The sequence below is a fragment of the Python bivittatus genome, unplaced genomic scaffold, assembly GCF_059951505.1.
Source record: "Python bivittatus isolate LINGU-HERP-01145 unplaced genomic scaffold, Pbiv_v1 ctg000350_np1212, whole genome shotgun sequence".
NCBI classification, from domain to species: Eukaryota; Metazoa; Chordata; class Lepidosauria; order Squamata; family Pythonidae; genus Python; species Python bivittatus.
The window spans coordinates 41,368,265-41,396,128 of NW_028277074.1; the positions used below are offsets into that span (position 1 = coordinate 41,368,265).

General features: G+C 36.9%; 1 protein-coding gene across 1 annotated transcript in view; it reads left to right on the forward strand.

The window, feature by feature from the left end:
- The window catches only part of OCA2 (OCA2 melanosomal transmembrane protein), a 155,863-nt gene that overhangs the window by 88,644 nt on the left and 39,355 nt on the right, over positions 1-27,864 (forward strand). Inside the window, exons 17-21 of the mRNA XM_088144465.1 lie at positions 1,117-1,174; positions 4,556-4,664; positions 14,735-14,862; positions 24,211-24,270; positions 25,437-25,541. Coding sequence (XP_088000591.1) covers positions 1,117-1,174; positions 4,556-4,664; positions 14,735-14,862; positions 24,211-24,270; positions 25,437-25,541 — 460 coding nt within the window. The remainder of the gene's footprint in view (positions 1-1,116; positions 1,175-4,555; positions 4,665-14,734; positions 14,863-24,210; positions 24,271-25,436; positions 25,542-27,864) is intronic.

Below are 27,864 nucleotides of genomic sequence, written 5' to 3' on the forward strand. Positions count from 1 at the left end.
GAAATTATGTGAAGAGGTCAATCTCTTTTGGTCTATCCATCACCACAATAGTTCTTTAAAACTTAACAAAACCAAGCCACAGTTGATATGGTTGGAGAAGCCGACAAAAGAAAGGGTCATTTGAAAATGGGCCCAAAGATTCCAATTTTTTTCTTCCCGTACATCCCTAGAGGGTAGGCAGTTTGGTAGTGGCTCATAATCTTGGCAACTACTCCATTCTAAGACCCATTCCCTCCTGATCAAGTGACCCAGAACAAAGTATCTGCAGCCTTTCCTCTATTTCCCAGTAACACATAAACATACATAGACTGAATAAGAGGGGAGAGCAGAAACACACACACAGATGGAACACATTACTTTGTATGGAGTAGAAAATACAGATGCTTCCTAAGGCTACTGCTGACAAAAGGGCCATAATGAATTATGGAAGTCATGCTCTCCATGTGTTCCTTACCTTGTGTTTAAGGAGAAAGGAGAAAGCATTGGGGCAAAAAGTGTTCCACAAGATTTTAAAAAATCATGGAGAGAATCATAGTTTAGTACCTTTTACCATATTCATAGATTCCAGATTTATTTTTGGCTTGGGGACTCACCCCAATAGTGTGATAGTGTCAATCTCTTGTAACATTGCATGAAGACTTTGACTGGACATGTCAGACACACAAAACACATATACAATTTTAGCTGATGTTATATGATGATACAACCTTGTTGCTTTTGGATAAGTTAACTAGAAGCTATAAAAATGGACATATCACAGATGTGCTATATTTGTAGATGGTGATCCAAATTTTCATGGTGCACTCCACAAAATTACACAAAATTTCTTCTAAGCTTTTGAAGGATATCATTGTAGCTCATGGGTACTGTTCATCACTCCTAGCACATGCGTTTAACAGTCCTGGGAAATGTAGAGAAGTTCCAGTTTTTGGAATATGATTATTTAAGGCTGAACGTTAATATAATTGCATCATGTATTGTTTAACACAGATACACGTTGTGTCATGACTAATGGTAAGTGGTTATGGAACATAAATAATAAATATAATTACCAATAACAAGTAATGATCTAAGCTCTTTTTCTCTAAGTGTGAATTTCTATATATTTAATTTTAGACAAATCTCACAAGAAGATAAGAACTGGGAAACAAATATCCAGGAGCTCCAAAAAAAGGTAAATAATTCTGAGAAATGTTCACCTATATTTATAAAGATTTACTTTTCTTAATATTGAGAACCATGCCAGTGTATAAAATCCTCCATTTTGAAATCTGCCAAGGACACAAAAAAGAATGGGGGGAAAATTCTTATGAGCCTGAGGCTCACACACACACACACACACACACACACACACACACCCTTTGATAACCAAAGATATCTTAGAATACTTTGTTTTACTTCACAAGACTATCTTTGTTTAAAATATAAAGTGCTCTGTTACTTTGCATTACAGAAGAGCTAGTATGTCATTATTATATATTGTCATGTAATTCTTTATTATGCTCAACAATGAGAAAATCTCAATAAAAAATAAAATAAAACTAAAATAGTAAAACAATAAAAGCAAAAGCCAGTAAGAGGGCTTTAAGGAACAAAACAGACTACAATAAAACAATAGAATTAAGAGGAGGAAATCAACTCGTAATAAAACAAGGAATAAAACAAAATTTAGTAATATTTAAGGGATGTTGTATGTGGTGAAGGGAAAATACCAATCTCCATTTGAATAAACCACAACAGGAGAGTATCTGTGGACTTAGTGCCCGTTGAGCATAAAGGCTGCTCTGATGATGGAACAGATGTGAGGGTTAGAGAAGAATGTTGAGGGACGCAGCAGGTGCCAGAGGACAACAGATAGAAAGCACTGGCTGGATTACCCTGATCAGGCCTGTATAATAGCCTTCTATGCTGCCTGGCTGGAACTCAGCTCATTGCCCAGCAGAGAAGAGAGCCGGATCCTCATACTGGAAGGCCTTCCTCAGAGGGAAGGAAGGGGCCAGAAATTACACAAGTAAGGAATTGCTTATATGCTCACAGCTAAGGCTGGAAGACTTATTTAGACAGGAGAACAAGCCTCAAACTGTTGCTGCCAGATCAGTTTACCTCCTTGATTAGACATCTGATTCTGAACATTACTTTGAGTTCTTGGTTTGGACTCCTGAGGCTCCAAAGTGTCTGTTTATATTTTCAACCCCTGTCCTTGAATGCTCAAGGGACTGGGGAGAATAAACTTCAGCAGGTTCTCTAGATCTTTGGAGAGTGCAGTGTTGGCTTTCTGTTACTTGCTAGTCAGCTTCCCACTCCTCTCTCTGCAAAGTTCTCTGCCTCAGGATGATACTGATTAGACAATAACTAGTGAGACATCTGAGTTGCCTGGGAATTTGATTAAAAGGCAAGTTGTAAAACAAGCACAACTATCTTTATAAAAAGCACAATATAAAAGAAAGTGATCCTCACTTGACATGGACAAAGCTCGGCTGCACATGGCATTCCCTTAAACTTCCCTTAAAATTGCTGGATTAGGATTTCACTACATTGAAATATGGTAGTGATAGGGTTCTTCTCAATGTGGGCACTTTAATTGATCTAAATGTCTGGCTGGCATGATACTAAGTAGCTGGTTGGCCTTCTAAAAACATATCTTTTAGAAGGTTTGTCCATGGCTATAATACGTTGCCTTCATGCCAGGTTAGCTGGATGAAAATCTACTGTTAATAGAGTTTCCGGAAGGAAGCCATAATACTGTATTTTCTGCTACAGAGTTCTTTTTCATCTTGTGAAAAAGTTATCAGGTAATGTCATTGTGGATAGTCCTAAATAGAAAAAGGATATACTTAACCAATAGTCAAAGATCCATATCTGCGACTCCATTTTGGTAACGCTAGTATCTTAGTGGACAGCTACACTGAGTACACATTGGGCCATTTTGAAAAAGTACATTTGTTTCTAAATGTACTTTTGTACATGGGAAAAATGTACAGTAAATACTACATACAATAATAAACAAGTAGAAAATTTGTACCAATGCTGGTTGATGCAGAATTGCCATCCTGCCTTAGTTAGGGGAGCCATGCTTGGACTGTCACACTTGGGTTGTAACTAAGAATTGTTTTATAGTTTGAAGAGATAAAATAATGCAGCTGGTGATAAGATTTAATGGCTGATGCTAATTTCTGGGAATTGTGTGGTACATAATCCAGGTGGGAATTCTACCTCCTGCAGGGTTGTCTGTGACTCATTAAAGCAGCTTCCAGAATTGCATGGCTGTAATAAAATCCGTCCACCTGTTCTGAAGCACCACTTCGGAACTGACTCTGAAACACTGCAGAGTACTAGACCACCGTTTAATGCATCCTAGTCTGTGAGCCATTTTATATTTCTGTTAGCTCATATTTATTTGAAAATATTTTTAAGACACATATCAAATTCGATTATGTAAATGGAGAGAGAATCCAACCCTTGTGAATTAAAGAAGTCCTCAAAGCTGCTTTACACATTAGGGTTGCATACTAAGAACACCGTAGCCGCTTCAAATCTTCTGAAAATTAAAGCCTAGAGATTGGATATAGATACAGTATGTGGCCAGCCCTCTTTCTGATTGGGGATTTGTTGGATGGCATTCCTAATTGTACATTTTAGCTGAATGCTGTTATCAATTCCTTGCAGATCTCCTCTGCAATGGAAGGTTAGAGATAAAGGCTACAGTTCAAGTACCTGTTTCCCTCATTCTTTTTAAGTTACCCAGAAGAGGCTTATGCATCTGGAATACAGATAGATAGAGAGATAGAGAGATAGAGAGATAGAGAGATAGAGAGATAGAGAGATAGAGAGATAGAGAGATAGAGAGATAGATATGAAATTCACTGTGAATCTATGTAGTTGGAAATGGACAATGGTCTTTGATTATAGAATAGTTCTATTTGTGACCTTAAAGTGGAGTTCTATGTTACATTATTTATCATTTGTTTCTAAATGTACCTTTGTACATGGGAAAAATGTACAGTAAATACTACATACAATAATAAACAAGTAAAAATAGAATAAAAGTACAGTGTTCTACCTGAACCAAAATTAATATATTTGCCAATATCAAATATATTACCTGACACGGCAACTATAGAGAGGCTGTTTGATCCTGGAATACGTGGCTCCAAATAGTCAAAAATTAAGTTATTAAGGGACTTTCTTTCCAGCCTTTCTTTTCCTGCTATAATAAGAAAAAATATATCTGACAAGTGTGAGATCTGATTTTATTTGTATAATGAAGATGAAAACTTCATCTTCAGCAGATATGAAATACTTGTTGCTATTCCTAAGATTGTCAATAGGGTTGTACTTGGAAATGTAGTCAAAATCTCTAGAATCCAAATGTGTTTCTTTCTAAATTTAAAATATTGTTTTCACACCTTAGGTGTTTCCTCTGCCATTTTAATGAAAACATCACTATACTATAATCACATTTGCTTCTGACTTGGGAAGCATGCTGGTTTGGAACTGGATATTTGAAGACTATTACCTCTTCTGTCTTGATTCATCTATTTTCTCTTCTGAACAGCACAGAATAACAGACAAGTTGCTTCTCATCAAATGCCTGATGGTTTTAGGATTTGTTATCCTCATGTACTTTCTCAATTCGTTTGTTCCTGGAGTTCATTTAGATCTTGGTAAGCTCCATTTGGATTATTTATTGGTATGTTTTTCCTGTTGCTGGGTTCTTGGCAATTAATTATATAAATTATCTATATAATTATCTATATAATAATATTAATATATATAATATATATTTATATATTTATATATATAAATAATTATAATTGTATAATTATATATAACTATATATATATATATAGTTATAAATATAAATACATGTAACACCACTGCTTCAGGGACTACGTTGGTTGCTAGTGTATTTCTGGGTGTAACACAAGGCCCTGATTGTCATCTTTAAAGCCCTTCATGGCTTGGGACTGGGTTACCTGAGGGACTACCTTCTCCCAGTTGTTTCTACCCATCCAATCTGGTCCAGCAGGATGGGCATGCTCTGGGTCCCGTCAGCCAAGGAATGTCAGCTGGTGAGGACCAGGAGACATGCCTTTTCTGCTGTAGTTCCTGCCCTCTGGCACATCCTCCCTCCTGAGATTAGGATGGCCCCAACCCTGCTGGCCTTTTGGAAGGTCTTGAAGACCTGGCTATGTGCCTGGGCCTGGGGTCCCAAGGGTGTGAAGGGCCTCATTTCCTGGTTATGTTGACACTGACAGATTATAATATCTCTTGGCTGCTATTTAATTTCTTTTTTATATTGTGTTTTAATTGTTTTTATGATTGTTTGCCACCCAGAGTCACTGGTTTGGGATGGGTGGCTATACAAATTGAATAAAATAAAAATGAATGAACAAACAAACAAACAAATTATAATTGAAGATTGTCATTGAAATGTGGTCTCCTGCTGCTATTAGTACCACAACTGCTACATTTTTTTTTAAAAGGATGGAAAATAGGATTCTTTTTCCAAAGTTCTTGGTCTGGATTTGTATAGATTCTTAACAGAGGTAGATTTCATTCAGTGATCTTTTGAAGAAATGTGCCATAGATTGGGCTACAGACATTTATATAATATTTTAAAACAAAATTTAAACTGCTCTATGCACTTGGTATTACAGAGGACATTCAGGAATACATTTTTCTTGTATAATTTTTATTTTCTATGAATGGCTGCGGAAGAGGGCCTAACTTTTTCTCTGCATTTCAGAGCAGTGTCCCAGTTATCTTCCAAACTGCGGTTAGCTGCAGAAGTAGAACCCCCAGTAAGAAAAGGACCTTAGTAGAAACCTTATGTTTCCCCCCCTAATAATAGCTAAAAGTGTGCATGTGGGAAAATACTCAGGGACCTGGCATGGTGAAATCTCAAGTTAGTAGACCTGGATGTAATGGGCTTTGCATGGAATGCACCAATTTTCCTCCTCAATTAACTTCATTTGTGTAATTACGTAATTAAACAAATGATGCAAATTCTATTACACAAATGATGCAAATTGACAGAAATTGGGTAATTTGCATCATTTGCACAATGATGTCATTATGCCAGCTATGCAGATCGCAGTTCACAGTCACCTACTCATGATGGATTCTATGAATAGTGGACATCTCTCCCCACAATTAGTTAGTGAAAACGAGCTTTTGCTCTACTGTGATTCCAGTTCCAATTAGAGACCCTGTCGCTGCTTTTAGAAGAAGGAAATCACAGAGGGAAATCCAACCACAGGACTTCTTTACTACCTAGAAACATGGAAGCGTGCTTCTTTTTATATTGTTTGCCACCCAGCTTTGAAATATAAGTTTAGTAGCACCCATAGTATTTAGTGCTGCAAAAGTGGTACCGCCTTTATTTTTTAATGAAATGTAATTGTTCCAGTATCTGCTGATCAGTGGGATGTGTTAAACATTTCGATTACAGAGTATGGTTTGCCAGGGTTAGCAAAATGTTTTACATATAGAGGTATGGATTCAGGTATACTGTGGAATTTGTGTGGGGTCTTAAGTTGATTTTGTTTTTAATTATTTTTGTTAGCAGCTTTGGGTACTTTTTACCAGAAAAGCAAGATTTAAATATTTTTAGTTAATTAATTTGCAACAAATTTATGCTAAGGGATTCACAGTGCTTCCACTAAATTCTGTCTTCAGGAAAGAATAACTCCTACCTGTGAAAATGAACAAGATTAGCACTATGTCCTGGGTATCAAACTAAATGTACTTTAAAATTCTCTAAAGCTTGAAATTCTTTTGACATTAAGACCTACATCACTGCAGCTGATTATCACTGCTATCCATCTGGCTTCTTCCTCTTATCAAAACTATAGTTTTAAATTGGTCTAAAAGTCATTCTCTTCCCCTAGAGAACTATGTCAGCTATAATTTTTTGAGAAGATTTAGGCCCTTTGAACAGGGACTTCTCACAAAACTGTAAATCCAAAGGATATTTGTAAGAAACCATAGGAATTATATCTGTGAGGCTGAAACACAGTGCTTGCATGTTGGAAAGGAGTTTCCTTATGCATGTGCTGCCAAAATATTCTTTCTCTATTGATAGTGATAGCAGAGAGAGCAATTTAATGAAAAGGTTCATTGTCTTTTCCTGATGCATATTTTAAAGATGAAATCGAATTTTAATGATACTTCATTATATGTAGCACAGGGATGGGAGAAAAAAAATAATTAAGTTTACATCTGGGGGCCATCTTATCTAATTTTGCTTTTTCAAACCAATACATAGATCAAAACTTAATTATCATTTGAAAATTGCAGATCTTCGAATTTTGCTAAGCCCTTTGCCAATTAAAAAAAAGTATGTTAAGGAAAAGTCTATACCATAGCCATCTGGTGTAAACCGCAATAAGGAAAGAATGATGAAATGTGTGTTGTGGCATAATAAGATAAACTCCCGCCATTTGTAGTGGAATCCTGATATTGGTTTGTGTTAGGAGGCCCAGATGTGTGTTTTATCACCTCTCCCATGAATGCTTATGGGTTGTACAAAATACATATATTCAAGGAAAATGTGTTATGCTAGAGAAACTGTGAAATCATTTCCATTTAGCAAAGTTGCCCTCCCCCAAATTTGTTGAAACATTTTCCCTCCAAATATGTAACATTTCAATGCAAAGGATTTTTTTTTTTAAAACAAGGTCAGTAAATCAAACCTGACCCATCATAAAAAGGAAGAACTGAGGAAAAACACAATTTGATATACTTGCAAAAACAAGAAACAGAAACCAAATTTAGTAGGTTTGCCCATTGTAATGCAGCAAATTGCCAGAAAAATATTTCCGGATTGGAGAAAAGTTATAAACATAGTCTACTCTAGGTAAAAGCATTGTAGGACTTTATGTTGAAGGAGTCTCAGAAAAGGAGAATAAAATTGCATGCAGTAATTTATGTGAATCACTCAAGACTTGCATTGTTTGAGATCCGCAGAGATAGGCATATCTGCTCTTCAATCACAGAACACTTCCATATGGCACCCCAACTCTTCCAAAGACTTTTGAAATTGGCTGTGAGGCTGTCTTCATTCCTACCAATACTGAGAACAGAAAACAGCATGAGACATTCAGTGTTTTTTCCAGTTAACCTATAGAAAAGTGCAGAAACCATCACATATTTCTCCATTAGTACCCTATAGCATCTTCCAAAGTTACTCAGCCATTGTGGTCCAAACTAAAAGCAATGAGGAAAGCTTTCTATTATTTCAGTTATGCCTAGGGGATGCCATGAAGACTGTATAAGTCACTGGTGGGGAAATGGTTTCCAATCATGCCCTTCCCTTGAACTGGGGTAGAATACAGAATCCTTGCTCTGCTCCATACAGATGGAGAAAATATATGTTGTTGCCCCCTCTTCTGTATTTTGAAGTCATAGTGATGTGCCTGTTTGAATGTTTTTCCAAAAATTTGAGATGTTGGAATGAGAAGAAACTGGTCTGCCTGTGGTGATATCTTTCTTCCTGTATACAAATCCCCAGTGAAAGCAATCATGGTGATATGACATTAGCACTTGGCAACCCTGCAACCAGGGTTTGGTGGTTGTTTTTTATACAATCAAGGAAAATCAAGAGGAAGTGTTTTTCAGGGATATTAAATTGTCTAGTAATATACTGGAAGAATGAAGATTGGATTTGTTGATGAAGCCTGTAGAACTTTATCTTCTACGTAAATTGTGAAACTGACTATAAGCTGATAAGAAGGATTATGTAAAATCAGATTGACTAATAACACTGCCTGAGTTTCTGAGTTTTGGGGAGATGGGAAACCTGGGGCTACAGTTTTACCCTTGAAAGTGAAATTTTGCATTTCCTCTCGTCCTGCAGATGAGCCAGAAATTAGTTGGTTCACCTCTGCAATGCACACAATACTGAGAGAACCTGGAATCTGGAGCCTCTTTCAAACTGGATTGAATTCTCACATGGAAGTGCACTAAGGACAGAATCATAGGGTTGAATCCAAGTGATGGAGTGATAGAATCTGCAAAAATAGTTGTTTTCCTTAAGGAGGTGTGATAGGCCTGAGGCAAGTTTATTCACCTAGAAATGTTAGGTGCCACTGAATTGGATTCAGCTCCTGGTAACTGTGTGGACAAATGAAATCTTGACCTGTCCAAGCACTGAATTGTGATCCTTCTCAACAATTATGAATATCATACTGTGCATGCATGCTTACAGTATTGTAATCTATCATATTAGATGGCATCAACATTTCACTCTTGTAGCCTATGCTTTAAGTATATGCCCTGAAGACTTTAAAATATCTTACTTTATTCAGCCTGACATTTAATTTCTTCACAAAAGGATATTATTGCCAGGTCGTTCAGTTAGCATTATGTTGAATTATTCTGATTAGTAGATTCCGGCTTTATTGTTATTTCTTTGGAAAACAGTTGGCGTATTTATTGATTTATTTGCATAAGAACGAAAAAAAAAGCTAGAGAAATTAAGCACTCTAATTGGAAAGGGCAACAATAGAGCCCCTTTGGCATACTCCCTGCCTTCAGCAAATGACACTGAATGCATTATGTGGAGCACAAGGGATATTGTGTCTTAATAAGCAAACAACTACAGAATGACAGGATTTGCACGTGTAAGTCCTTTTTATTTTTCAATTTGCTTGCTGCTTAGGCAGCCATGCAGGTTAGTTAGATTTTTCAGTAATTTCCCACGGTTAAATGAATGAACATAACAGACTGGTAGCAAAGTAGCCATGTGTGACCTTTTCCAGAAGCACTGTCTAGCAATGATAAAATGTTTACATTACTCTTGGGTGTCTCATGTGCTCGACTAGAAATTACTTCTGAAATTTCAAAATGAGGAATAGTGAGAGCTGTAGTAGCTTGTCTTTATTAAAATGACTTCACTGCTAGGGTCCATATTTTATCCTGTTACCTACTTTGAGTTATTTGTAAGGTAAATTGGGGCATATATTTGAAAAATATATTGAACCTATGGCTATGAATCTTTTCTGTGAGCTGTAAGTGCACAACCATGCCCCTATATGCCATTTCTTCTACTCATTGCAGACAGAATAAGATTGGTTTGCAAAGTAGAGTAAGCCTTAGCAAGAAAGAGGTATAGAGTTGTTGCTGAATCTCTCTCAACACTGGCCTTTATTACCAACACAGTGACAGACTACTTCTGTGCCATGACATCATTGCACAAATTATGTGATTATGTCATGATGTCCAACACAAATATATAAATTGTGTATTTGCAGGAAGAAATCATGAGGCACATGTCCTTGACCCACCTTGCCCACCCCACCCAGACAGTGGTGTTTCCTACATAATACACAATGGCTAATGTCTAGGACTAACATTAAATGGAGAAAGAAAGAAGATGCAATCACAAGGCTAAGAGTACAAACACGTGGAAGTTATTAATCCTGAAACCACATTCATCCAAGAATACATTCACCCAAAGAATTTCAAGAACAGGCTAATTACATTTCTTGTGAACCCTTTTAGATTCATGGCAACTATGCCTTGCTAACAGTAGCTAATGAAGGAATGCAAGATCGGACAATGAGCCAAGTCAAGCCCAGGTTAAGTAAAGATGTATCCAAATTTCCAAATGTTCCTCTTTTGCCCACAGAAGTGGGCAACATTTTCCTTTGCTTCATAATAGATTTCTACTCCTTTACCATGAAGTAAGTACCACTAAGTTCAATGGCTTTTTTTTTTTTTTTGAGTCAATCTTGACTCCTGGTGACTTCATGGAGAGGCCTACATAGTTTTCTCAGCAATAATGCAGAAGTGATATGCCAGTGCTTGTTTTGGGGTTGCTTTTCAATTTCACCCAGGTTAGGGCTGAGAGAAAGTCACCCAGCTGGTTTCCATGGCCAAGGAGGATTGGAATTTGGGTCACCCTGCTCCTGGTCCAGCACCTTAACCACTACACCGTACTGGCTCTCTCTGGCATTTATTTCCATGTAGGTTTGATCAGGAGTATCTGGAGGTTGAGTCATGGCAACTGGACTTCTTTTCTTTTGGTTAATTCCACCTGGATGACTGAGAATCTTCATCAACATTTCGATCAGGACTGTAGTTTTCCAGACAAATTGGTTATTCCCCAACAAAACAGATATGTGGCAGAGATTCTATGCACCCTTACCTGGGATTAAGTCATACTGTATTATAATATGACATATTATATGAAGCAATTAGTTGCTTCAGGTGCTAATTCTTACTACCCGTGTTTTCTATCATTTTCTTCATTAATAAGAGTTTTCTTTATTTATGGAGGAGTATGCAGAAGAAAATTTGGAGTCTGAAGGATTATTGGCCAGGAGGTTCAAAGAAGTGGGTGGGAGTTGGAAGGGGCTAGTTATTTAATTGTGGAAGCAAATCTATATGTTATCTGTAATTTGTTATTCTTGAAAATCTTGCTTGAATTAAGCTGTTGAGATTGTGAATTCCACCCAAAACCTGGTAGGAGAATGAGGGGCTTCTTTTTCCATTTTTCCTTTCTGAAATAATACTAGTTCTTTCCCCCTAATAGGGGAGAAATAATATTTTAGAAGGTAGATTTCAGAGTGCAAAGGTTTCAGAGGAAAACCATGTAATGCCCTTATTCCTTCCGATGTTCCCATGGATCACCTAGTCTGTTGTGTGCCAGTATGAATCTTACAGCCCTGTTGACACCATAATGCTTCTTTTAACTGTGCCTGCAAGCAGAAGCAATTATATTTTACAGTGAAGGTCCTAATTATTGTAAGCACACAGAAGCAAAAATGGCAATCACAGGAGAGCAAAGTTAAGTATTATTGTATTTTGTTCTACATCTCATGTAAAAACTGATCCACCTACCTTTACTAAATAGGTTTGTACCTGTTAATTATTCACACTGATAATTCAGTTATTTTATAGCCCAACCCCACATATCCACTTCTGCTAGATCAGATGACTGTTCAACTCAAGTAGAAGCATAGATATATAGAGTTACAGCCAGTAAAACATTAAACAAAGTATATCACTTTTTGTATAATGTGTATAAGTATTGAATGAACCTCAGAAATGTTTTGCTTTGGCAAAAAGCCCTGTTGTCTTTTAACATGGATCAAAGAGGCAGAATTTGTACAGAATATTTGATGAAGATTCCATGTATATTAACTTCCATAACTTTGAATAGTTTATTTGAAACCCACCATAAATATTTTGAACAGGAGAGGTTGGCTTACATAATCTATCTTTTTATTTTTGATCTATTACTGAAATCATTTTCAAACTTCATCCCAGAAAGGAAATTTACATTTAAAAGTGCAGTACTACTGAAACAACACATGGACTCTAACAGATAATGCTGTTTAAATAAATGTATTCAATAGTAAGTATTTTATCAGCAGTGTATCCTTGTTTAATATCCTAGAGAATTGGTTCTGGTGTTGACAGTGGCATCTGTGACAAGGAGGGCTTCAAACTCAGCAAGATAATGGATGGAACATCATAATGCAAGCCCTACCCCTTTTGAACATAAATATGATTTTGATGCAGGTACAAAATGAGGAGGGCTTGAGAGAAGTCTTGTAGGCCATGGAAGCTAAATTCACATTTTCTTATTAATCAGGTTTAATGCCAGAAAATGGAGTTAGACTACAGAGAAATTGGATAGGTAGCTCTCATTTATTAGTGAGTACATTAAGGCAAGGTCTTTGTGAGGTGTTTGATCCTATTGTTTATAGATTCCTTAACGATGGACTGATGCTTCGCTTGAAAGATAAGGCTGGAATATCTACCTGGTCTTTGTCATGTTTTGGAAATGCATGTACACATACGTAACTCTGTCTTATCTGGCTGTGCCTTAGAATTGGATACTCTTAGTGTAGTTGGGGTCTATCTTAGGGTCATGGTAATGATAAGTAATGCCTTCAAGATGGTGACGTTATTTGTCCAATTCAGAAACTACTGCCAGACTTTGGGTCAGTAGGTACAGAAGATGTTACCGACTGAAAGGGTTGGATTTATCTGCAGGTGGGGATGATCACCCCAAGTTTCTAGATTATCCCCACTAGCAGTTTTCTCAAAATACTCATCCTTGTAGCATTTCAGTCATTACAGTCTATGGACTGAACCTCTTTCTAGGACAATCTTCCACAACTTGCTGCTTTTTAAATGAGTTGGACTTCAACACCCATAACCTTCCAGCCAGCGTGTCATCCACCATTGCTGATTGAGAATGATGGAGTTGAAGTCCAGTACATCTGGGGGGAAAAAAACTGTTCTAGGACTTTTCTTTGGATTCTGTGCATATCTCTTAATTTTTATGCCAAGTATTGGGACTTTACACTCCCATTGACCTGGATTGCTTCTGCATCAGGTTGTCCTTGCTAGTAACTTCAGGTTATCTTTTATTTGTGTTTGGAGTATCCCAAGTGCATTTTCACTTTGCGGCAAATATCATGACTGATTTTAATAGATTATAACTATGAGCATGTATTTAATATTTTCATTTAAAATGTTGATTTCATGTTATAGATAACTGTTTCAGTTTTTGTTGGATTTTTAAAATCACTCTTGATTAAACTCAAAGAAGAATTAATAGATTAAGGAGGAAGACTTAAAGGTTATCTTGAAAGACCGCAGCTTTTATTATATCCTTTTTTAAAATTTGTATCTGAATTTTATTCTTTCATAGCCCTCTGTCTGAATATTTTTCTTGAGAAATGTAGCTTTCAGTACTCATTCATATAATATTTGAAGAAATATCCCATTAATATTTCCCCATCTTCCAGATAAAGAATCTATAATGCCTTAACACAAACAAGAATCAAAAGCACAGGAACCATTTTTATAACATATAACATGTGTCCTTTGAGTAAGTTCAGTATATACATATTCCCAGGGCATAATATCCTGCTTGTAGAATTCCTCTTTCTCTAACTTAAAACTGTAACTGAGGAACCCAGAAATGTACAATACTGCCAATAGCTGTGGAGAGACATGGCATGGAGTTGTTATTCAGCTCATGGTGGAATCCATATAGAAACATGATGCCCTGCCACCTTTGAAGAGTTCCAGAAACTTCGTTTTGGCATTAAATTTTAGATTTTCTCTAAACTCATATGGTACAAATAAGACAGTGAAATATATATTGCCCTTCCCACTCAGGATGATTAATTTACAATCATCCTGTGAAGTTAGTCCTGTATTAAAGGCAGCTATTTTATTGCACAGCTTTTTTTTCAAGGGTTCAGATATTTTTTTCTGCTCAGCTTGAATTTTCAGGTACAGATTAAATATTTCTGGGTCAAGACATTTATTGTTTTATGAATGATTTCACCAGTTTAACATAGTCAAGTCCCAATCTCTTAGTCTGGTCTTGTTTTAAGTTTTCAGTGTTGGATTCACACCAGAAAGAAACAAGATATGGGGTTACATTGCAAGTTTAGAACAAGTTTATAACCGGAGTTTTTAAAGATCCTAGATATTATTCTTTATAGGGCATGAAAGATAAGCTGAGTATGGAAATGCTGAAATTAGAGAAGATCCATCTGTTGAATTGCTTGAGATATTAAAGATACGTACATAAGCTATACTCCTATAGTTGCAAGCTTAACTATGATTAGGTGCTACTCCACAGTATAAATATGTTTTCAATCTACCTATACCAAAAGTGAGTATGCACTGGTGAATTGCATGTAAGTGGTCAAAATGGACTAGGTGGTATTCATGCTAACTTCCTTCTCTTTTTATGCAGGGTGGATTGCTATGTTGGGAGCTGTATGGCTTCTTGTGCTAGCCAACATTCATGATTTTGAAATGATTCTGAACAGAGTGGAGTGGGCAACACTCCTTTTCTTTGCAGCATTGTTTGTTTTAATGGAGGTAAGAGGAAGATTTTCTTTTTAAGGAAAATTTAAAATTTTGGGGTCCAAAAAGAAGAAACCTTTCATTTTTACTTCCTTGAATTGAGTTTCACCCAGTGTATAAGAGTGTGAGTGAGTTAGGAGCTCTTTGTATAAATTTGCTCTGAAGAAGGGACTGTAAAAACCTATTTCTTTGAAAATAGCGAGAGGTAAAATCTACTGTCTAGCGGTTGGATCCATCATCTCCATCCGCCAAATTGTTTCCTATATGTTGCAGAATAGGGGAGGGATCACTCTGTGTCCTGCTTTCCCTCTCTTCTGCTGCTGTTATATACAGGCACACCTTGGAGATATTGTGGGTTCGGTTCCAGATCACTGCAATAAAGTGAATATTGCAATAAAGCGAGTCCCACGAATGTTTTGGTTTCCCAGTGCATATATATGTTACATTTACACTACATTGTAGTCTACTGAATGTGCAATAGCATTATGTCTAAAAAACAAATGTACATACCTTAATTAAAAAATACTTTTTTGCTAAAAAAAATGCTAATCGTCGTCTGATAGACTTGCTCAACGCAGGGTTACCACAACCTTCAATTTGTAAAAAAACCTGCAATATCTGCGAAGCACTATAGAGCGAAGCACAATAAAACGAGGTATGTCTGTACATAAGCGTTGTCCAAACTTGGCCACTTTAAGATGAGTGGACTTCAACTCCCAGAATTCCCCAGCCAGCCATGCTGGCTGGGGAATTCTGGGAGTTGAAGTCCACTCATCTTAAAGTGGCCAAGTTTGGACAACGCTGATGTACATAAAAAGGTTCAGGCTGGAATAACCAAAGGCGCTTCCCTTTGGGACTGTCCAATGACAGTGTTGCGTCTCTTGATAGACAGATGATGTCAATGCTTGCCTGCTATTCACGCCTCTTTGCTCTCCCTGCTTTTGCTTGCTTTTTAATCCCGTTTTTGTCTGTTAAATATTCTGGTGCTGATGTTTAACACAGCTACAATTTTGCTAGCTATACGGAATGGAGCTTGTGCTTGGTCTGATCTGGATATAGGGACTAAGTGCCTTGGGTGTGTGTTGGGTGCAAACTAAACTGGAAACTACCCATGTTAATTTTCCAGAACTAGTTCTGATTTGGTTCCAGATTCTGTAATATCCAAGATACATAAACTTTCATGTGGCCTCGGTATATATCAGGCGCAGCCTGTGGAGCCTCTGCAAAAGTTGTCACTAAATGTGACTGAATGTGATAAAGGGGGAAATGTATGAAATATATGGGGAATAACCATGTTAATTGCATTTAATGAAGGCAATAAAATTTAATCTTATTTTTGCCCTGGTCCCAACTACTTTTTCCTTTGGCCAGCTATGTTTTGGAGCATAGATCCCACAACGCTGCTCAAAAGTTGTGTAGCCCTCAGCCTGAAGTGAAGTGGTCTATTCCTGCACTCCAAATTTGTGTAAAGTAAAAGGAACATTTGGAAACTGCTCTCCAGATATTCTTAGTTACTGCTGTCTAGTATCAGGACTGAAGAGGAAATCCTGATGTACAGGGCAATGGGTTCCTTAAGGGCAGGCCTTTACTCCTTCCACAGAAGTGAACAGCAGCTATTTATTCATCTTACAGAAAGTAATCTTATGCAAGGGAAGATCTGGTAAAGCCAAGATCAGTGCTACGATTTGTCTTTCAGCTGTGTCCCAGATAGCAAGCCTTTTACTTTGAGTTCAGTGAATTAAGCAAATCTTCCTCTGCATTTCTCCCTGGGTACTGTGTTTCGCAGTTCAGTGTTTTATCGGTCTAATCAAAAGTAAGTTCAGTGAGGCTTGCTGCGAGGCGAAAGAGATATAGCATTAGAGCTAGGGGGGTTTAAGAACCTTAGAAAGAGAAAGGAAGAACATTTGTATCTAGTTGTTATATCCATCCAGCCTAGAAAATTCCTCTGCTGCCAATGGATAGAGTCGGGTAACTATATGGAAAAATACATTGTGCTCCCACTTTCCTATGTGCAAGGCATGCTGTGTAGTTCTGGTCATTGTAAAGAATAAGTACTGCTTCACTTGGTAGAACTCTTTAGATAGTAATATACATTGTATGTGGTAAGCTGTGCTTCCCCCACCTTATCTTTCTGCTGAATGGAGGGCCCTGGACTAAACTCCTGTTCTGATGTGATAGCAACATTCAGGATAAAGGTACTTCTGAATGAAGATACTGTGCTAATTTGAAAGACACTCCAGATCTCTAAGAATCTACAATGTTAACAGAATTAGACTGCTGAAATTATTTCTTTCTAATTCAAGTGTGCTTATAACTAAAACAGGTGCAACACTAGGTATTGGGATTTTGCTTTTTTGGAGTTAGCGTGATTTCATTCTTATTCCTGACTTCTGAGCTAAAGGTCTGGTAAGGAAAAAGCCAACTTTGTTCCTCAGTACAATGGCAGCATGAAGGTGTCCACAATTTTGTTGTGACTTCAGCAGTGCCCTCAAATGTAGTAGCTTCCTTTTTCTCATACATGTGAATGTCAGTCACTCACTTTAATGAGTAAAAATAAAGATGGCTATTATTTATGGTGCAACTGACATAAGGACTAAACCATCCTGTTCTGAAATATCTACTAATGTTTTATTGTATGAATGAATGAACTGAAAAATACTGATCCTTATTGGGATTTCCTATAGCTACTTTTTCTAAATTTTTAAAAAGCAGACACATTATATTGGAGAGAGGTATCAGACAGACATTAGAAAGATGTGGGATGATGTCACAAGGATTTGTCCTCGGTTCATGACTTTTTCATTATTTTCATTCATGATGAAGGTAGAGCATGCTTATCACATTTGCAGATGATACATAATTGGGTGGGATACCCAATACCATACATTACAGAAAAAAAAAATCAAAAACTATCTTGACTGGTTGGACAAAAGGATTGCAAATACAGAATTGTAATTAACATAGAAAAGTGCCAATTTCTTCACTTAGGAAACAAAAATCCAACGCACAGGATGGGTATATACTGTAGTGAGGGATACCCATGTTGGGATTACTACTGATGAAAAAGTAAGATTTGATTGCAAATTGAATATGAGATGGTAATGTGATGTGACTGCACAGAAGGCATGTGTAGTTTTAGGCTGCATCAACAGACCTATAATTTCCAAATCATGAGAAATGATCTTTCTATTGTATTCTACTTTGGTCAGACCCTACATCAAGTCTAGGATAGATGAGTGGCCATAGAAATTGGATTAATTGATTAATCAATTAATTCAATAAAAATAATAGATATTAAGTATGACTACTTTTTATTGACATTTATAGCTGTTTATATTTATAGCTAGTCTGTCCATCCAAATGTGATGATGATGCTACAACTACCAAATAAACTACCAAATAAATTTTCACCTTTGATAGTTACTTGATGTATGTGTATGTATGATGATATAGGCAAGAATCCATACATTCTAAAAGAAAAGAAATTACAAGCCCTTCAGTATAAATATAACTATGGATAAGAGGAAAAAATAGCCCTGCACTTATAAGTAAGGCAGAATAAAATCAGTTAACAATCATCTGGTTTGCAATGTAATTAATGCAAAAAGACATTATTATCTACGCTTACATACATACCTTACATTGGATAATAAGTTAGGCATTTAAAGGAGGTGCACCATGAGTGTGATCATCCTGACCAACTGGAAAGGCTACAGTTCATATCCCACTGCTGAAAGAAGAATATGGTTGCAGTAGATTTACCTGTTTGATTAGGTATTATTTGCAAAGCTTTATAAAGTAGAATTCAGGGGAGCTGTAGAACACTGGCTATGTATATTGCTTATAAATAAGAACACCCACAATTTAGTTAGACACTAGTGTTACAGAACATACCACTGAATTCCAGGATAAGAGATTGTCCCTTTTTCCTGCAGCCATGAACCTGGCAGATCAATACAAGCGATCAGGAAAGAATAGTCTACTGATCTAGCAGATTTTTTGTTTGCCTAACCCAAATATTTCAGAATAACTGCTTAGGTAGACCAGATAAGTTTTTCTGTCAGGACAGCCCCTAAATCATGAGGAAGTTGCCCTAATTTTTACTGCATTTTATTGCATTAAATGAAATAAAGTTACATTTATAAATTTTCAGAGAGAAACATTGTTTCTACTTCTATTACCTGTGAAGTAGAATGAGTAATCTTAAACCCCGTAGAAAAAGGAGGAGGTTTAGTATGCAAGGAGGATAGGTGTTTTACTCTTGTGCTCACCAACCTGCCACTGCATGTAGAAGACATGCTCCCATGTCATGTTTTTTATTTTACTTGTTATAATTACTGCCTACCATCTTATTGTTTTTACAAGGAAGTATATGTACCCTAAGCAGGCTGGTTGACACGATCTTTAACTTCTTACTATGTAAAATAAATCTGGAATTTTCACTTTCCAATTTTACCTAAAGTTAGCTAGCTAGTTTTCTCCTTCCTTCCTTCCTTCCTTCCTTCCTTCCTTCCTTCCTTCCTTCCTTCCTTCCTTCCTTCCTTCCTTCCTTCCTTCCTTCCTTCCTTCCTTCCTTCCTTCCTTCCTTCCTTCTTCAGTTGTAGTGTTGTGATTTCTACTTCCTTCCAATTTTAAGACAAAATGCATCTCCTATGTTTTTAATCCTCTGTGTCATTAATATTCAGGTTGACCAAAAATTCTAGGAAAGGGCAAACCTCTGAATTCAAGTAGCAGCAGAATAACTAGCAATAATTTTTAGGATACAGTAAGGGATTGTTACACAGTGCCAAGTCAGAAATCTTATACACGGGGAAGGACTGCATATGTACATGCAACTAAGTTAATCAAGCTAAATTTAACTATGCTGGTAGAGGTACACATATGCCTTTTTTTCCCCGGTGGGATAACAGCATGAGAAAATAAACTCAAAATGTTTCCATCAATCATAGTTGAGTAAACCTTGCAGGTGAATTGGATCTCCAAGCCTAATTTTCTTCTGGAATGTTGACTATGCCACACTCAGCTTCTATATTACCAGCTGAGCTACACTAATGGCTTTTAGCTGAATTGTTTCTCTGCAGAACTTATCATAGCTCCAACTGTTCTGTTGTTTTTACTGCCATACCTCACTGAGTATTCACCTCTTCACTTAACAGGGAAACAGAGAAATAATCTTTAACAGGTTAAAACTAGTAGAAGTCAAGGTTATTTTTAGATGATTTTTGTGCTGTGTATAGCAGAAGACACATACGATTTAAAGAGAAGATGCTTTTCCCCTTCAAATCTGGATTGCTGCACAGCCCTTTGGGTACTTCCTTCACATTTTGTACTATTGCATATTTGACTCTTATTCTTGGTTAATGCTCTTCATTCATCCACTGGTACAATTAATATCTGAGATCAAAAGATAGTTGAATTTGGACCACACATTTTAACAGGCACATTGTGGGCTGTATGCTTGCCAGCGTACATATAGGTGGCAGTGTGCATTTATGAGTTTTTCATCTGTGTTTGTTACAATAAACATGTTGTTCAGATAGACAAGTTTCCCCAGATAGGTTAGTCACAGCCATGGTACAAATGCATATTATGCCATTTCACCACTAATGACTTAGAGTATCTTGATAGTATCATCACTTCATTACGGAGGTGATATCAAGCATGTCCTCATTAATGTTATTAATTAATGTGAAAGCATTTTGGTAGGTATCAGACCTTGAGGCATGAAGGCCCTTAAAGATAGCAATGAGGACCTTGAATTGCACCCAGAAACTAACTGTAATGATATGTGGGAAAGACCTTGGGAAATGGGGTGAAGAGATGCTGCCTAGGAAATGGTCAGATAAGAGACAGCATAGCCCGCTGCATAGTGGGTGGCGCAAGAGGCTCAGGAGGGACTCTCCCTACGTTTTCGGGCTGTAAAGGTGACAGAGGGAGAACTGTACTTTCAGACTTATAAGATTCTGTCAATGTGGCTTTACAATAAAGTAGAATTAGTTTATCTGGTAATGATTCCTGTCTGGTCTACCTGGTAAGGCTGACATCAACTGGTAGCCACTGCAGTTCCTGAGTAGCAGTGTTATGTTGGCAAAATTTGATCTGCCCATACCTGCAGGGGTAGCTGAATGTTGAACCAATGGACACTTTCAAATGATCTTCAAAGTAATCCCCCTGTAGGGCAAATTAAGTAGTCCAGCCATAAGGTGACAAAGGCATGAATGATCATTCAAAACACTTCTCAGTCCAGAAATGGCCACAGTTGGCACAGAAAATGTAATTGTGCAAAGACTCTTCTGGCCACAGCCTCCACGTGCTATTCCACCAGAAGATGTGAGTCCTGGAGAACCCACAAATTATTTGCATAGGGAAACAGGACCCAATGTAGAGTTAAAGATAGAATACTCCTAGATCCAATAGGCCTTCATGGCTATGCTATTTTACTAGGATTTAGTCTCAGCCTGTTTTTTCCTGTCCAGGCCATCACAGCATCAAGACACTAGGTTCAGAACTTCCACTGTATAACCTGTTCAGCCAGAAGGTGGAGATGTATAACTGAATATCATCCACATTTTAGGAATATCTCATTCTATGCTGACTAATGACCTCTCCCAGTAGGTCCATGTAGCTACTAAAACACCCTGGTGGTACTTCATTCCTGAGCTTCACCAGACTTGAATTCTCTCTCCTCCTCACAAATAACTATTCCCCCCCCCCCGCAACAACTAAAACTGGCCCCACAGGAAGGATTAAAAAAAAGACTAAAAAAACATGCCCCCACTTCCAAGCTGGTCCCCTAACAAAAGGTACTGAGAGAGCCAGCAAAACTGGGAAAGTTCCCATAGGTCATCTGGCAGTGTGGATTTGCAGTTATAATAGATAAACATATGTAAAATGAAGAAAGTCTATCTTTTACATACCAATAATTAAAACTGAATGCCTGCCATATCAAAAAAATTCAGCATTTTCTTGTGGGTAGAGGAAGGGTCATCAACAGAATACTATTTTCATGAAGAAAATAGAGAGAGAGGAAGGACTGAGGGCAAAAGATATTGTCTGCAGTTGGCAAGAGACATATCAAATACTAATCCAAAGTAAGCAAGGAGCCTGATTTTGGCTACAGATCATTAATTTCTACCTAAGGAAAATTTGACCAAAGGCTTTGCAGACCTGCTGAGTTATGACCATGGGATTACCTAAACCAACAACGCTGCCTGAAATAACTTGGAGTAAAGCAAAGAAGAAAAATTCTCTCAAAAACATAGAAATTTACAAGGGAAAAGTTATGTTTAGTTGGTATATGAGTTACAAACTGCAGACCAGTTGAAGAAATAACTATTATTTTTATGGTATATTTTGTTGCTGTGAAATCAGTGCCTAAGGACTTGTATGTTCTCTTTTAGTTTTTCCAAAAAGCTGGAGGGAATGTTGTTGTTCCTGAACCAGGCCAAAGCAGGGAGGCAATACATAAAATGTAGCTTGCTTTCCTCTGTTTCTCCACAATGCATCAAGAAATGGATTTGATTAAGCAGAACTGTCTCAGATAGTTTCAGAACTAGAATTGCATACAATTTTCCGGTAGAAATATTAGTGTCCAAGCAGTAAAGCAATGTATTTGCTTCATGAAAGTGATCTGATGTGTGAAACTTGAAATTTAAATCTAAGTGGGAATAAAATTTTGCATCACTACCTTTTGATTAAGTCTGGCTTACAGAGCAGCATGTTCAAATATAAAGTCAAAACTACTAATCTGTATACATTTTCTAGTTATGCTACATGTTGTGAATGAATTGATTGGGTAGGGAAAAACTTGGGATGGTAGGAACAAATGCTCAAAGGTATTCTGGACTTTATTACTTCCTGGATTAAGCCATTTCAGCAGTCTCATCTCATATTTATTTAGGCCTCAGTTGGGTAGTTTTAGATCTTACTGTTCTAATACAATAGCTCAGGGTTGAACTTTAGAGTGATGAAGTTACCTAGTTGGGTAATGAAACGTCTGCAAGCAAACAATCAAGCTCAGAGAGCACCAAGGACTCTACAGATCTTACTGTAAATAATAGCTTTTAATTCAAAATCCTAGGATAAACTTGCCTAATGGCAAGAGAGTGACAGCAAGAGCCTTCTCATTCTTCATTTTTCAGATATTATTAAACATACATTCAATTCTCCTTGGTATGATTCACTGTGACCAGATTCCTTTGTTAATGATATTTATATATGGTTTCAAGGCAGGATTGTTTGCCACAAACATTTTTATAACTCTGATTTGACTGTGTAACTTCCCTATCCCATGATAAGAACATAAGAATGTAAATGGTGCCCTGCTGGCCGGACCCCGTTTAGTCCAGCAATCTGTTCTCACGGTGGCTGACAAATTGTACAAGAAAGCCACTAGTCTCTCAGCAGATGACTTTCAGAGACAGTCAAACTGCCATCAAGGCTAATAGCCAATGATTCCCATGCCTTTCATGAATTGGTCCAACCCTTTTTTGAAGCCAGCCAAGCTGGTAGCCAGCTTTACATCTAGCATGTCTCTTCAGCCTCGCCTGCCAATAGAATGTTGAGTGGGGATGTCTGAAGTAATGCATAGAGACTTCCATACAACAGTTCCAGTGCTGAGACTTATGAAATGTCTTTGCACTTGAATGAAGCTTATGAGATAAATTTATACTTTAATCATCTGCCCATATTCAACATGTAAATGTCCAGGATCATAGCTAACAATATCCCTCCTTTTAATTACACATAAACCATTTATAATATATGAAGAGGGTCATAATCAGATCAGCATCTACCTTCCTGGGAAATCCCTCTTAGAATGTTCTCAGGTTCTGCAGAGTTTCAGTCAGTTAGCTACAACTACTGTACTGATATAATGTGATTGCAGATTTAATTCAGTATCTACAGATTACCTAATGCTAGGTCACTGTTGGTCCATCTAGTGAAGGATTGTCTACACTCCATGGAAGCTGTTTTCCAGATTTATAGGGTCCAAGGGAATGAACCTAGAGTTCTTTGCTACTGACCTTAATCTTCTTAACTTGGCTAGACTATGACAATTCCTTTATGGTGTAAACAATTCTGAGCTTTAAAAATCTGCTTGAGAACCCATATTAAATGAAAACTGAAGTGTTTTCTTAAGGAAAAACACATGCTTGTTTTAGTTACTGGGGAGACAGAAAGAACCCAGATTCTATCTTACTAACTTTTGTTAAATGTGTAATCAATGTTAGAAATTTATTTATTTTTTAACTTGCTGGATTAGTAATTTCTTGCAAGTGGGCAATTTTGTCTAAACATTTAGAATGCATATTTTATTTGTTGAATTCATTTAAAATCTTTCCTTTTTTTTTTTAAAATTAGGCTTTGGCTCATCTTCATTTAATAGAATACATAGGAGAACAAATAGCTTTGTTGATAAAGGTATAGTTTACAATACATTTTTTTTAACTTAGAAAGGATAAAATACCTATATTTGTTTCACACTGATGGTATTAAATTAATGATTATGTTCTGCTATCAGAGATACAATCCTAGATTCAAAGGCAAGCCCTAGCCCCAGCAATGAAATCCTGGGATTTTTCTCTTAGTTGAATTAGTTGAAGATGGAACTTGGGAATCAGGGAGTTTTTCCTAAGAAATCCCCAGTACTGGATCTGGATATTATCATTCTCAGGCTACTATTACCCTCAGGGAGGGCAGTCAGATTTAGACCCTTGGATGTAGGAGAACCCTTTCCTATCCTTTGGGCCTGTGAAGATATTTGACAGTTTGAAAGCACATCATGAGAATTCAAAGATAGTGGAGTGTTGCCCATTCACAAAATAGCTGCAACAGTGCAGATGAACAACTTCAAAATAGCAGTTAAGAAGACAAGCTGGTAAGGCTGCTTCTTACCAATCATACTAGCCCCCCTGAGGAGTAGTTCCAACTGAGTTTTGTTTTTTGAGGGGGGAGACAGGTAGCCACAACTATAATCAAGCCCTCAGCCAGAGCCCCCCATGATTTCAATGTTCCAAGAACATCTATGGGGCTTATTTGGACTCTCATGGCATTTTTTGGAAATCAAGATGATTCTGGATTATTATAATATTATATATATGTTATAATATGTTATTAATTATATTATTGTATATATAATATATAATATATAACTAACCAGTAAGCTGGCTGGTTAGTTATATAGTAAAAAGCCATAACTGGGAAAAGGTCCCTGTGAGTTTTGGGCTAGTTTTCCCCAGAAATATTTGGAGTTTAACTGTTAGAAACTGTCAGAAATATTTCTATGTAATTTTATATTTCTGTGTATTTTTCTTATTTCTGCTGAATCAGATTATTATGCAATTTTTCGTGTATATATTTGGATTTGAGTTTTTAAAACAAAAGGTTTAAAACAATGACTTCTATTATGCCGGTCAAAGACTGTAATAAAGTTTACCTATGTAACATTGACTCATATATAAAACCTGCAGAATTTTAATTTGAGTTATAGCAGGATAAATCAATGACAATTTTATTTGCAAAATATTTGCTTTCATGAAAAAAGGCCCTATATTTAATCCTTCCTTTCCCTCCTGCCTGCCTGCCAGGTGGTCCCCGAAGATCAACGCTTGACAGTTGCTATCATTTTAGTTCTCTGGGTCTCTGCCTTGGCATCATCCTTAATTGACAATATTCCATTCACTGCTACAATGGTAAGTCCTTTGTCTTGGCGTTCTTCTGTTAGGGATACAAAGTACACTATCTGCATATCACTAGATGCCCGGGTCACTATACATTTTTCTTCAGTACTTTCAGATATTAATTTATTAAAATAATTTCTGCATCTCCAGTTACTTTATTGCCAAGGGGACTCTTACGTTTATGCTCTGAGATGTGAAATTTACCATAGTAATTCCCATACTCCATTAAGAAAGTTAATAGTTAAAAAAAATGAAACAAGATTAGTCTGACAAGACTTCTTTTTGATAAATCCATGCTAATAAATCCATCACTGCATAGTTTTCAAGGTGCTTAGAGATGAACCTGTTTTTACCTGCTCTGGAATTTTTTCAGATATTGATATCACTCCACAACCCTTTTGGTTCTTCTTTTCCCCCTTTTTGAAGATGGTAATAACACTGGCATGTGCATTCTTGAAGGGAAGGGTCCTTGCTGAGGGTCCTCATCACATGTGAGGTGAGGGGAGTGGGGGCCCACAACTTGTCATCCCAGTGGTGACCCTCACACTCTGGAATACCTTGACTCTCTCTTTTCTTAAAATAACAGAATCATTGAGAGATTCTATCTTCAGAATGTTATGCAGGAAAACCTTATTTTCAACAAGTATTTTAATAAACTGCTATTATATGCTGCATATGTTGAACCATCTGTGTAGATTTTTCTGTTTTATTATTATGACCTAGAAACTGTTATATTAAATCTCTTTCATGCTTTTCACTTAATACAATGTAATAAACTATTGTACTGATTAACACTGTATATGCATTTTGTGAATGCATGGCAAAATACGTGTGAGCAAATGGCAAAATAATGTGGGTAAGGGGGAAGTTTGGTGGATAAGCAAATTTTCATTCTGCCCTAACACGATTTCAGAAGGTGGAGCTCAAAGATCAGGACTATATCAAATGTCAGTCCAAGAACAAAGCATATAGTTAAAATAAATGTAAAACAGCCACATAGTAAAATTCTATTATTAATCCAAATAGTAGTTAGAGCTGTTTCCTAAATGCCCTTAATATCACCTACAAGTCCCAAGAAACTTGCATTATGAGCTTCTCTAGAGAAAGGAGAGTCCAGTAACAACAAGAATGCCAAAGATTCTACCTTTTCTTGCTATCAAACTGTTTATGAAACAATTCTGGCAATTCTGTTCCTCCTTATTATCCTCTCCTTTTTTTTTTTTTTTTTTACAATACAGTAAAAATGCCATCACTGAAAAGGCTCTGCTTTTCCTTGCTATCAAGCCTTTCAAAATACAGTTCTGATCCAAACACCGAAAATTAACGTGATCACCTCCCTCTAGCAAATCCTGTTTTTTCAAGAACGCAACACAGATGCTACTCCAGGAAATGCTCTGTCCATTATTCTTTTCAATTCATCAGATTGACTAGATGCAAAGGCTGCTCTAATCATTTTACAGACTTTGTAGTCCATCACCCACTCCTATTCTATTCTATTCTATTCTATTCTATTCTATTCTATTCTATTCTATTCTATTCTATTCTATTCTATTCTATTCTATTCTATTCCATTCCATTCCATTCCATTCCATTCCATTCCATTCCATTCCATTCCATTCCATTCATACATACATACATACATACATACATACATACATACATACATACCTAGGTATATAGCCTCTCTACTCAGAACAAGACTCAGGGTGATATACATAATCAAAAACAGAACAATCCATAAAAAAACACATAATAAAACAAAGAATAAAAACACAATCCAAACAAGCAGCACAGAAACACATAAGTGCAGGGGAAAATACTCATCCATCGAGACATACCATTCCCAGACCCAATGCCTGGGAACAAAACAGGTCTTTAATTCCTTGTATTTACTATCCTCTGAAAAATGGCCAGGCTAGAAGCATCAGACCTGCATATTGTTTCTTTTGCCTTTCATCCCATTCCAGCTTTACTTTGATCCCACTAGTTCGGCACTGCTCTCAAACGCACAGTGTATTTTGTAATGATCTTGTGCAAATGTAGGACAGGGGATAGATGAGTAAGTGATCAAGTGTGCTCAGGGCCTTTTTAAGGCAAGACACCAATCTTCCTCTCCTCTCCTCTCCTCTCCTCTCCTTTCCTCTCCTCTCCCCTCCCCATTTTTTTCTCAATAGTTCATTTTTCATTTCTTCTTTTTTGGTCAGTTGACATATTGTGTGCGACCTGAAACAGGTCTGGGGTAACATAAGTATTGTAATAACTCCTGAGATTAAATCTTAATCGATTACATTTATTACATTGAATGAAAAATATCTGCTAACTAGAAAGAAATATT